This window comes from Marmota marmota, unplaced genomic scaffold (genome assembly GCF_001458135.2).
Source record: "Marmota marmota marmota unplaced genomic scaffold, marMar, whole genome shotgun sequence".
Lineage (NCBI taxonomy): Eukaryota > Metazoa > Chordata > Mammalia > Rodentia > Sciuridae > Marmota > Marmota marmota.
This window is the reverse complement of record NW_026000229.1, coordinates 44,553,124-44,565,793: the sequence shown is the minus strand read 5'-3', so window position 1 is coordinate 44,565,793 and position 12,670 is coordinate 44,553,124. Positions and strand designations below refer to the sequence as shown.

The 12,670-nt window shown below is 37.7% G+C and overlaps 1 protein-coding gene across 1 annotated transcript in view; it reads left to right on the top strand.

The window, feature by feature from the left end:
- The first annotated feature begins 3,310 nt into the window (after positions 1-3,310).
- Positions 3,311-12,670, top strand: part of Emc7 (ER membrane protein complex subunit 7) — a 16,227-nt gene continuing 6,867 nt past the window's right edge. The window contains exons 1-2 of the mRNA XM_015480858.2: positions 3,311-3,630; positions 7,531-7,650. Coding sequence (XP_015336344.1) covers positions 3,398-3,630; positions 7,531-7,650 — 353 coding nt within the window. The 5' untranslated portion in view covers positions 3,311-3,397. The remainder of the gene's footprint in view (positions 3,631-7,530; positions 7,651-12,670) is intronic.

Genomic DNA, 12,670 nt, shown 5'->3' with positions numbered 1-12,670 from the left:
CTTGCCGGGCAACCAAAGCAACGGGTGAGTCCTGACCGGCCGTCAGCAGGACCCGTATGGAGAAGCAGTTTCCGCGGGCTCCTAGCCCCGGTCTAGGGAAGTTCCGGGAGCCGGAACTCGGCCGCTCCGTGCTCGGTGTAAGCTCCTATAAGTGTCTAAAATGGATCTTTAAAAAAAATTTTTTAGTTGTCAGTGGACCTTTATTTTTATTTATTTATATGTGGTGCTGAGAATCTAACCCAGTGCCTCACACAAGCTGGGCAAGAACTCTACCACTGAGCTAGGACCCCAGTAGGATCTTTTTTTTTTTTTTTTTAGTACTGGAGGTTAAATCCAGGGGCACTTTTATCACTGAGCTACATCATTAGCCCTTTTTATATTTCAAGACAAGGTCTTGCTAAATTGCAGAGGATCTTATTAAGTAACTGAGTCTGTGATTCTCCTTGTGATTCTCCCGCTGGAATAACAGGCATGTGCTACTGTACACAGCTATCATTTTTAACCCATCTACTTGGCAAAGATTACATTCTATTGCACACTTTTTTTCATGAGAATATGGAAGAACAAGACATATATATTGCTGATGAGAATGAGAATTGGAACAATTTCTTGGAAGCAGATCTGACAATATGTAGTCAAATTACAAGACACAAACTTTTTTTTTTTTTTGGCACAGGGGATTATGAGGATGGCCTTAGGCCTGAGCCTAAGCAAATCCGTTTTAATAACTCCAGTTTGAAACCTTCAGTCTCACCAGGCACACCTAAAGGAGTCCTTCAATATAGCCCTCAGACACAAGTCACTTCCCCCCACCCTGATAAACTCAGAGTGAAGCCTCTGGCAGGCTGTCCTCGCCTGATGAGAGAGAAAGACGAAAAGATCAGGGTGGGGACCAACAGACCAGATGTTTTAACCCCAGGGTAAATGATGTCACTGTATAAATAATAGAGCAAATGAACAGATATTCAGCCAGCCAATACTGATACACACAAGCTGGAGAGCCTGATGAGGACCTGGTCTGACATCCCATCAGTTGTCATCCTTTGCTGATCATCTGCATCTTCCTCACTGCTCTCAAACTCTACAGCCACATCTTGACCCCGGTGAGAGCCACAACTTCTCCCTAGGACCGCCTCCTCAGTAGATGTCAGCTCCACTCCAGGAGAAGCCTGCCTTGGTTCCAACCTTATCACCACTCTGAGTGTGCATCTACTGGACTTAAAGCCTAAGGCTTTGAGACTTTTGATCTGACACTTGAACTTAGCATGCAGAGGGAATGTCTGTCATTAGCTTGTCATGATTAAGTGTGTTTGCAGTGCTTAAAATTAATTAATCTAGAATTATTTGCTGTGAATTAATTAATATGGAATTGTTTGCTGTGAATTGACTATGTCTATTGCAGTCCCTAGCATTAAGGATTGTCGTTTTCTTGATTAAGAACCTATAGAGTGAAATTATATTGAGTGATCTGAGTGAATAAAGCATTGAAAAGGGCAGAAGCTTGTGGACATTTTTTATTTTTCCCCCTCAACTGCATAAGTCACACCTTTTGCCCATTACGACAGCGATTGAACTCAGGGGACATTTAACCACATCCCCAGCCCTTTGTATGTTTTATTTTGAGACAGGGGTTGAGAAGTTGCCTCAGGCCTCAATAAATTGTTGAGGCTGGCTTTGAACTTGTGATCCTCCTGAGCCACAGGGATTACAGATGGGTGCTACTGTGCCTGGCCAAAGTAATAACTTTTTTGGTGGGGGGTACTGGAGATTGAACTCAGGGGCACTCAACCACTAAACCACATCTTCGGCCTATTTTGTATTTATTTATTTATTTATTTTTAGAGACAGGGTCTCACTAAGTCGCTTAGTGCTTCTCTTTTGCTGAGGCTAGCTTTGAACTCACAATCTGCCTGCCTCAGCCTCCCAAGCCACAGCAATAACTTTTTGATCTAGCAATTCTAATGTTATTTTACTGGTAATAATTATAGTGCACATAATAGTCCTTGTTATTGTCTGGTTCTGGAATGTCCTCCAAAGTCTCATATGTTCAGAGGTGAGGCTTTGGGAAGTAATTACATCATCAGGGCTCTGACCTAATCAGTAGATTGATCCATTGATGGCTGGATGGACTACTGAAAGGTAGGATAGGTCACTGAGGGCATGCCCTGGCAAGGTGTGTCTTCTCCCTGGATCCTTCCCCCAATCCTGCTTCCCTGGTACCATGAACTGAGCTGCTTTCCTCCACCACACCCTCTGCCATGTTCTGAACTTTGTTAGGCTCAGCAAATCATTCACAATAGGATGACTGCTGTGAAAATAAAAGGAAAAATTATGATGAAAACCACATTGAAAGAGCTTTTCAAAATGGAGCCAGGAGGCCATCAGTAAGCAGGATTTAGGAAGGATTCAAACTGCTGCCTATGAGTGTGAACTTTGGTCATCTTCACCTGATTGCAGGCAACTAGAACAGATAATTGTATTGTGTCCAGAAACTTAAGATGCACATGGAGAAGCCAGATTGACTATGGTTTTATGGACATTTCTAATGTAAATTACACATATTATTTCTGTTGGCTAGCTCCTGTCATACCACACCTGTGGGGTTTTTGTTGTTGTTGTTGTTGTTATTGTTTTTCTCAATATCAATAAAAGTTCCCTACAAAGGAATCTTCCCTGCTTTGTATATGCTTGCCAGTTTAAGCTCCCAGAGCCTTCTTTGGAAGAGTGATTCGGGGTTATCTAAACCCGTACTTCCCAAACTACAATTCCTAAGACCCCAAATAAAATCGTTCTACTTGTAGAGTTTGGAATGACAGCAGTGTGATAATGCCAGCTGCTTTTCTCCAGAGGCAACCCTTGGTTAACACTTTGTCTTTTTCCAGCTACTTTCTAAGCGGAGATGGTATCTTCTTCCATCACACACCAACAAACGAGCACCTTTTCATGTCATACATCTTGGGGAGTTCTTGAATTTTCTTTTTCTTTTCTTTTCTTTTTTTTTTTTTTTTAAAAAAGCTCTCTTTGGAACTGTTTTGCACGACACTGGAGTCTTATTTAGATCGCTACCCCTCTTGGTCTCATCCTCCTTTACTCCCGAGAAGCTTCCGTGGCAGCCAGAGCATCACAGACTTCACCACCGTCGCCTCTGTGGGCGGTCCCTTCTAAGGGCACCTGACACACACCCCGCACACCGGCCCCCAGCCCGGAGCCGACGGAGCCTGGGTCAACCCTTCGGCCTAGCTGGTCGATCAACCGTCCTTCCTAGGCTTGAGCCCCTCAGTTGGGTCCCGGGTCCGGCGCGCAATGATGACGACATCGGGCCGGTGGCTGCGGCGACGGGGGTTGGGGGGTGGGGAAGGCTTCCGGGCTGTCGTCCTGACTGCAGAGAGCTGCTGTCATGGCGGTCGCTCCGTGCGGCTTCTTTTCCATCCTGCTGCTGTTGCTCTCAGGGGATGCCCAGAGCTCGGAGGTGCCCGGGGCTGCGGCCGAGGGGTCGGGAGGGAGCGGGGTCGGCCTAGGCGATCGTTTCAAGATTGAGGGGCGTGCGGTTGTTCCAGGGGTGAAGCCTCAGGACTGGATCTCGGCGGCCCGAGTGCTAGTAGACGGAGAAGAGCACGTCGGCTTCCTTAAGTGAGCATCCTGAGGGCAGCAGGAAAGCAGTCGGGAGGGACGCCGGAGGGGTATCCCGCTTGGAGAGCTTAGTGTCAGGACGGGACAGCGTCGCTGTCGCAGAGTGAAGTGGCAGGTTCCACTATCGCTCTATGCCAGGAGACCTTGGGAGGCTGTCAGACGCTTTCCCCTTCCTCTTTCCTTTCCGTGTACCCCAGAAATAAGGACGGCAGGCCCTCGCCCCAAGGCCAAAGCAGTGGAACCACTTATTTTCAATCCCATTTTGGCCCGGTTTGGGTCCGATCGCTCTTGGGCCCTGGGAACAGGTGAACCCTCTTGCTGGATTCTTTCATTTGCATCTCATTTGGTTTCCCTGAAACCTGGTCGCTTTTTTGCATTCATTTCAGCCTTTTGATAGCTTGATTTTGTGTAGAAAGATACTAAACAAGTGGGAATTCTCAAAGCCCAAAGGGCTTGCTGTGATGACAGAGTGGGAGAGTAATGTCACTGCTTCTAAAATTAATGGGCCCTGAAGTCCCTAATCAAACCACACTTTTTTTTTTTATTGGCCCGGCATTGGGATTATTGTTCTTTTTACACTTGAGTTTGTCGAGGGATTTCAGTATCACGACTGTCATTTAAGTGATATTAGGGTTTCTCAAAAATGCTTACACATTCCTGTCCCTTCTAGCTATTAATAGAAATGTGATTTCTGTCTATATTAAAAGGGATGAGTTTGTTAGCACTCTCCTTTGGCAGAAGCCTGCTTTTCAGATGTCCAGGCACAAGTGTACTTTTGTTTGTTTGTGGTACTGGGGTTCAAATTTAGGGCATCAGACATAGTAAGAAAGTGCTCTACCACCAAGCTACATCCCTAGCCCAAGTATGACTTTTTAAATCTTTCCATCACTACTTGTTTGTTTGGAAAATGAAATTGTGAACTGAAAGAAAATAGTTAGGAAAGGAAGTGGTTCTCTGCTGGGTTTGTGGACTAGCAGTGGTATCTGAAAACCAGAAACCTTAAATGTGAACATTTAAATTTCATTTGCAGATTTGTTTATATCAGCCAGGTGCCCTTTTGAGAAATTCAAACTCAGATTAGTAAATGACAACAAATTTACAACCAGTAAGTTAATGCTATCTGGCGTTAACAATCTGGCACTAGGGCATTCTTTAGACTTTACCACAATTTATGATGGTTTAATGGTTATGCTTTGGGAAATTAGCCTTAATTGACAATTTGACTTCTGCAGCACACAGTTCTTTTGAAAAGCTTTAATTTTTATTTTTTAAATAATATTAATAACATGTTGAAGAAAATGTAAACAAGAAAGTTTCTGCTTGAAAGTTTCAAACAGATAACAACTCTTAATATTGTATCTTTTCTCATTTTTTTTAGAATCATATGAGTTATTTACAATGATAAAACATAAGGCTTTATAACTTGCCCTTTTCACTTAATATTTGTGAAGTTTTTGAAACTATTTCATTTTTTAAACATTTGCATGTAGAAAGGATGATTAAGAATTAATAGGAAGAATTTATGGTGAAAATCTTGTTGTAAAAGGGTAGGTAATTTGTCTTGTGACTGTTGTGAAAAACTAGCACACAATTTTGGCTTCTGTGTTTGGTTTTTTTTTTTTTTTTTTTTGGAAGTGGTTTAGGACTTAGCTAACGGTGATACGGAAAGTTGGAGCTTAAGATTACTCAGACCATTTCTTAACTATCATCAGTAAGTAGATAAGCCATAATTTATTTAACAAGTCCTCTGATTTTGGACATTTAGGCAATTTTCAGGTGTTAGTTTTAATATATTAAGGTTATGTGCTACACTTTTTTTGAACTTTTTATTATAGAAATTTTCAGACATTTACAAAATAAACAAAATAGCCTGTGAATTCTTGGATACTCATCACAGTCTACTGTTTTATTTCATATGTTCTCTGTATCTCATTTTTTAAAAAAATATATTTTTTAGTTGTACATGGCGCAGCATCTTTATTTTGTTTTTTTACTTTTATGTGGTGCTGAGGATTGAACCCAGTACCTCGCACGTGGGAGGCAAGTGCTTTACCGCTGAGCCACACCCCAGCCACCTATATCTCATTCTTGAGTATTTTTGTATGGTTCTAAGCATAATATAATTTTACTTGTAAATGCATTATTATGTTTTTCTAAAAGGTAAGGACTTAAACAAAAACCATTATCAATTAAAAAAATAAATAATAATGCCTTGGTATCATCTAATGCCCAGTTCATTTCTGTGTTTCCCTGGTTATCTCAAAAATGCTTTTATGGAATTCTTCTTTTAAATCAGGATCCAGCAAACCCTGTACACTATAAAGTACATTTTTAAAGCCAAGTTTTAAGTTTTTTTTTATTAAAAATATTTATCTTAGATAAAATACATATTTGCTTTTTCTTTAGGAAATTACTTCTGATAATATTTGTTTCGTGCAGTCATCAGTTGTTGAGTTTTTTTTTTTTTAACCCAGAAAGATGGTTTGAAATTGGTTCAGTCAGGGTCCCATCAATAAAAAGAAGATAAGTTGGGCTCCATGGCATACACCTGTAATCCCAGCAGTTTGGGAGGCTGAGGCAGGAGAATTGCAAGTCAAAGCCAGCCCCTGTAATTTAGCAAGGTCCTAAGCAATTTAGTGAGATCTTGTCTCAAAATACAAAACAGGATGGGGATGTGGCTCGGTGAACCTGGGTTCAATCCCCTGTACCAAAAACCAAAACAAGAAACAGAAGACACACTGAGATTTAGATTAACTCAGAAAAAAAAATAATTTAGAGGGTTTAATAAGCATTAAATAGTGTAGTCATGTTATAGGGAAACAACCAGGTGGTGCAGTATTCTAGAACTTACAACCTCAAGACTATTACCACCTCTAAGCCTGAAGGAGGAGTGTGAATACAGGTTACTGTAAACTTGAAGAAAGGGCTGATTTGGAGGAGCTGTGTTCCTGAATAAAGCCAGTCAGGTGAACTCTCAATGAGAAAGCTGTGGGGGATCTATACTAGGTAGAGATGGATCGGAGGGCAAATGGAAGATGTCCATCTCAAGAATAAACTAACTTGATGTTTTTATGTTTATTCTGTTTTGGTTTAGTGTGTACTTTGAGGTAACAAGGAACACTTTTTCATCTTTTTAGTGAATACATGAATGTGATCACGATCAGTTATTGCTTTGACTATGAAAAAGCCTAAGTATTTTAAAAATGAGGCATTATTTTAATATATTATTATGATCCTTTTTGAACTACTTGTTTTCCTGAAACAGAAACTTCTTTTTTCCTTGGAGTAATTTTTTGTTTTCCAAACAGATTAATTTTAACCTAGCTCCTGATAGAATGGTTTTATAAATCTAGTAAGTTTGTAAAAGTAAGGAAAAGATGGGATGTTTTAACTACATAAACATTTTAAATATATGCATACCGAAAAAAGAACTAAAGTAAATGGGACTGTCTGTAATAAGTGAAACACATAATTCTTAAGTATTTTTTATCATTTATTAAAAAAAGAGAAAATCCAGAAAATACAAGTTAAAACTGAAACAGAATGTTGTTTTTAACACTAAGAGTTTGTTGGGGGATTGGAAAAATTGGGACCCTTATGTAATAATAATGTAATGTATACTTGTATTTAGAACTGTGCTCCTGTTAACTTTATCCACAGAAAGAAAATAAGTATTTTCTATGTCAGTGTTCTCTGCTCTTCTGGAGTGGTTTCAGGTATTTTCAGAACCTGTTCAGTGTTAATTATGGAAGATGAAGTGGGGGACAGTTCTTGCCACTCTTTTATTTTCAGCTTTTTGTTTAATGTCATTTTGGAGGCATTGTTTTTAGAATAAACATGATTTAAAACGTAAGAAAAAACTAAGCCAAAGTGACTAAATATAATTTTTTTTTTTTTCAGGACAGATGGGAGTTTTGTGGTTCATGATATACCTTCTGGATCTTATGTAGTGGAAGTTATTTCTCCAGCTTATAAATTTGACCCTGTCCGAGTTGATATCACTTCAAAAGGAAAAATGAGGTGAGGGCACCTGATTTAATTTTTACCAAAGTTTAGGCTACTGTATACCTCATTGTATATTCATTTCAGAATATAAGGGTGAAAAGTTTCCTATTGAAGCTACACTAATTCCTTAAAACACTTAAAATGTTTTCATCTGAACATTGATAAAATCATGAAGTTGAAATTCTTCCTTCTTTGGCTTAAAGTTTATTTTAAAGCTCTAATATGATTATATAGAGAAAAGTTAGCATTACTTACTATAGGAGCAAAAGCACTGTGTTAGTTATTGAAATGGGGTTTTGAAAGTTGGATTTAACTTTTTTATTTCTAATTTAAGTTTTCTAAATTAGAAATACTATTTTCAACTATTTTTCACTGGAATGTTTTAGAAACACTTGATCTTGAATTTCTACATCTCCACTTTTCTGGAATATTTAGTGCGCCATGGAAATTTAGTACTTGTGAAAAAAATAGATTACATTGTGGAGTTTTTCTCAAAGTGAGGATCATGATAAAAATAAAAGATGAAAGCACAATGTTTGAGGCTGGCAGAATAGGAAAGAATTTCAGAATTCTGAGTAAATGAATATGTGCTTGAAATTGAGTTGAAATTTAAAAAAACGTTTGGTCTACTTGAGGCTGTGGGTATGGAATAGCAAAACCCATTTGAAGTTAGGACAGTTGTGAGGTTGTCCACAATCTTCAGATTTGCCTTTCATAATAAAACACTTATTTTACATTTTTAATTTTTTTTTTTTACTGTCTCATGGCAATAACATCCTTTTTGGTCTAATCTAACCAGTCAGTAGATGAAGCAGTTTTAAGTGAAAATGTCTCTTGTTTGTTTGTGCTATCACAACATTACTCTATGTTGCCACAGGCAAAAGGCAAAAACCATTTTGGGGTTTACAGCTATAAACTACAGCTTATTGCTGACCTTTTTTGAATGCCAAGCATATTTTAGCCTAATTTGTAGAGATTGAAAATTGAGCTGACATACTAGAAATATGTTCATTAAGTGCCATATTATGTTTGAGTCATGTTTACTTCTAAAATTCTGTCTTCTTTCTTTGCTTTTTTATTTGATATTGCCAGATTTTAAGATGTAATATGTAAATTTGCAATAATTAAAATAGAATGAGTCATATATGGAACTGCTTCATCCTTTATATTACCTATGTATTTGTTGATGGATTTGCCATAATTTTTATAATCAGCTCCTCTTGAGGGATAAGTAATGTTTTTTTCCTCTATTTCTCTAGTGTATATAGTAAACAGATAATTATAAATAAAATAAATTCTTAATATTATCATTAAAGCCAATCCTATGGGGCTACTAATAAATACATTTTTTAGAAACAAATTACTTTTTTCCTCCTATTTTCTTTAAAGAGAGAGAGAGAATTTTTTTAATATTTATTTTTCAGTTTTTGATGGACACAACATCTTTATTTTATTTTATTTTTTATGTGATGCTGAGGATTGAACCCAGCGCCTCATGCATGCCAGGCGAGCACATTACCACTTGAGCCACATCCCCAGCCCTTTCCTTCTATTTTTGAAGTTAAGGTTTTAGCTAAAGATATTCTACTTTGCTTAAGTTCTGATCATAGTTCTTGTTTTTGGCTATTTAGAGCAGAGGCAAAGCTTCAGTGGAACGTAATACCTTATAAATATAAATTTTTCTTTTTCTTTTTCTTGGTACCAAGGATTTAACTCAGGGGCACTTAACCACTGAGCCACATCCCCAGTCCTTTTTATATTTTATTTTGAGATAGGGTCTTGCTAAATTACTGAGGATGGCTTTGAACTCATGATCCTCCTGTCTTAGCCTCCTGAGTTGCTGGGATTACAGGCGTGCACTACTGTGTCTGGCTATAAATATTTTTTGATAGAATACATGGATTATTTCAAAGTATATTAATCTCCTTGGGTATTGACTTTCTCATATATCATTTTAGAAACATAAGGATTTTTAAATATATATGTAGGTAAAGTTCTATTATGTTCAATCTCATTTATTTTTTTATTTTTGGTAGTGGGGATTAAGCCCAGGGGCACTTTACCACTGAGCTACATCCCCAGCCTTTTTTATTTTTTATTTTGAGATAGGGTCTCACTAAATTGCTGAGGCTGGCCTTGGATTTGCAATCCTCCTGCTTAAGCCTCCCTAGACACTGGAATTACAGGCATGGGACACTGTGCCTGGCTTAAATCTCAATCTTAAGGGACTTATGACTTTTTTATATATTTTAAAATGGCACAGTTAGAGATAAGAAGTATGTAGATTGCAGTATACATTATGTATGCTTATTTAAATTTTTTAATATGAAAAATACAATATTGGAAGTAATGAAAATTGTTAAATAAGGGGAGATTCTTGCTTACTAAGAACTGTAACATGTTTTTATTTGTCCTTTTGCTCTCTTTAAATTTATGAATGAAATAGTTCTAGTAAATAGGAAAAATATTGTTCTAAACATAAAGTTTTAATTAATTTATTTTGCAGTGTTAGTGATTGAACTGGGGGCCAATGCTTATTTTCCTTTTAACAATGGATAAAGAGCATTTAAGAACTACTTTTTGAACATTTAAGAACTGGTTGCACGATTCATAATCTCAGATACATTTCTGAGCATTGGATTCCTGAAGCATAAATTAAAAAAAAAAAAAGTAATAATAAATGAGGCCCTTTCCCCCCAGCACATTAAGTCGTGTGTGGGATGGTGGAGCAGCTGACAATCAGGGATTTTGTCAGTGTGTGTTTTGGAGAGTGAAAAATTCACAGCTGACTAGTATCCAACCGAATATGTTCCTCAGGAGCTTGATGAGTGGCAGGCAAGGTATGACGGTGCATGATCTCAGATTTTCAATCTGAGACTTCAGGGGGGAAAAAAATGAGGCCCTTATCATTTTAATAATTAGGGGTGGGACAGAGTAGTGAACAAAGTAGGATTCATATTCATATAAGGGCATAATATTTTGATCAGTGTTTTATAACCATGCATAGTAAATTAGCATCAAATATATATGAAACTTCCTTTTGTGACATTTTAGCTGAATGAAAAAATCTTAGAAATACTGGACAAAATATGACAAGCACTTCCTATCCTCCTGGCCCTTTTTAAAATTTTTAATTTTGAGATAGGCTTTTGCTAAATTGCCTAGGCTGGCCTGAAATTTGCAGTCCTTCTGCCTCAGCCTCCTGAATTGCTAGGAGTATAGATAGGCATGTGCCACTGTACCAAGCAAATTTTTCCTTTTAAATGCATAGCTTCCCCCAAAGGAAGGAAAATCCCTAGGGGATAAACTATAAACCACTTTCCCATTTGAGGTTTTTGATGATGTTCTCTAGCTAAAAAGCTTAGATTTTATTAGCAGTGTATAAGTAGGAGGCAAGTCTTGAGTTTGCCTGGGGTCAGAATTAGATCTAAGTTTTGGTTTCCCTTTTAACCTTTAAATTAAAACCCAAAAGGACAGATTCCCAATCTGATTTTGCTATTTGGATAAAAGTCTCCCCTGAAAACTGATAGTAGCAATTCTACTCTCATTAAAATTCAAGGTATGAATTTATTACTTCTTGCAAAATCTAGGCACTTCTAAGATGAGAAGCTGACAAAATGGTCCTTGCTTATAATCCCTGGACTACTAACACAGACAAATGTGTAATCTCTCTGGAGGGAGATGTCCTAATATCTATTTACTTAAGTGGATAAATTCTACTCACCTTACAGAGTACCCAGGAAAATGGTCTACATTAAATCAGCAAATGAATCTCACCTCCAAATTTAAGATGGTAGAATTATTGAATATATACTATAAAATAATTTAATGTGTAGTGGAAGTGCTTAAAGAAATAAAGATTTACTGCTGAAAGAAATGATATACCTGACCAGGCACGGTGGTACATACCTGTAATCCCAGCAGCTCAGGAGGCTGAGTCAGAAGCATCACAAGTTCAAAGCCAGCCTCAGCAATTTAGTGACACCTGGGTTTTGATCTCCTTAGTGCGTCTTAGTTGAAAATGAGATGTTTACCAATGCATTCTTGTAGGGCTTTCTTTCTTTTTTTGGTATTGGGAATTGAATACAGGGGCACTTTACCACTGAGCCACATCCCCAGCCCTTTTTATTTTTTATTTTGAGACAAGGTCTCACTAATTTACTGAGACTGGTCTTGAACTTGAAATTCTCCTGCCTCAGACTCCTGAGTCACTGGAATTACAGGCATGCACCGCCACACCCACCTTGTTGTAGGGCTTTCTTTTTTATTTTTAAATAATTTAAATAAAACCGAGAATCAATTAATGGGATGGATTCACTGAAAAGCTTCTTCTCAGTAAAAGAAACAATCAGTGAGGTGAAAAGAGAGTCTACAAAATGGGAGCAAATTTTACCACATCAAATACAGCACTGATCTCTAGGATATATAAAGAACTCAAAAAACTTAACAAATAACAAATAACCCAATTAATAAATTGGGCCAAGGAAATGAACAGACACTTCTCAGAAGATGATATATAATCAATCAACAAACATGAAAAAATGTTCAAAATCTCTAGCAATTAGAGACATGCAAATCAAAACTACTCTTAGGATTTTATCTCGGGCTGGGGTTGTGGCTCGACGGTAGAGTGCTCGCCCAGCACGTGCCAGGCCCTGGGTTCGATCCTCAGCATCACATAAAAATAAATAAACAAAATCAAGGTATTGTGTACAACTAAAAATAATTTTTTTATTGGTTGTTCAAAACATTAGAAAGCTCTTGACATATCATATTTCATACATTAGATTCAAGTTGGTTATGAACTCCCAATTTTACCCCAAATACAGATTGCAGAATCACATCGGTTACACATCCACATTTTTACATAATGCCCTATTAGTAACTGTTGTATTCTGCTACCTTTCCTATCCTCTACTATCCCCCTCCCCTCCCCTCCCATCTTCTCTCTCTACACCATCTACTGTAATTCATTTCTCTCCTTGTTTATTTTCCCATTCCCCTCACAACCTCTTATATGTAATTTTGTATAACA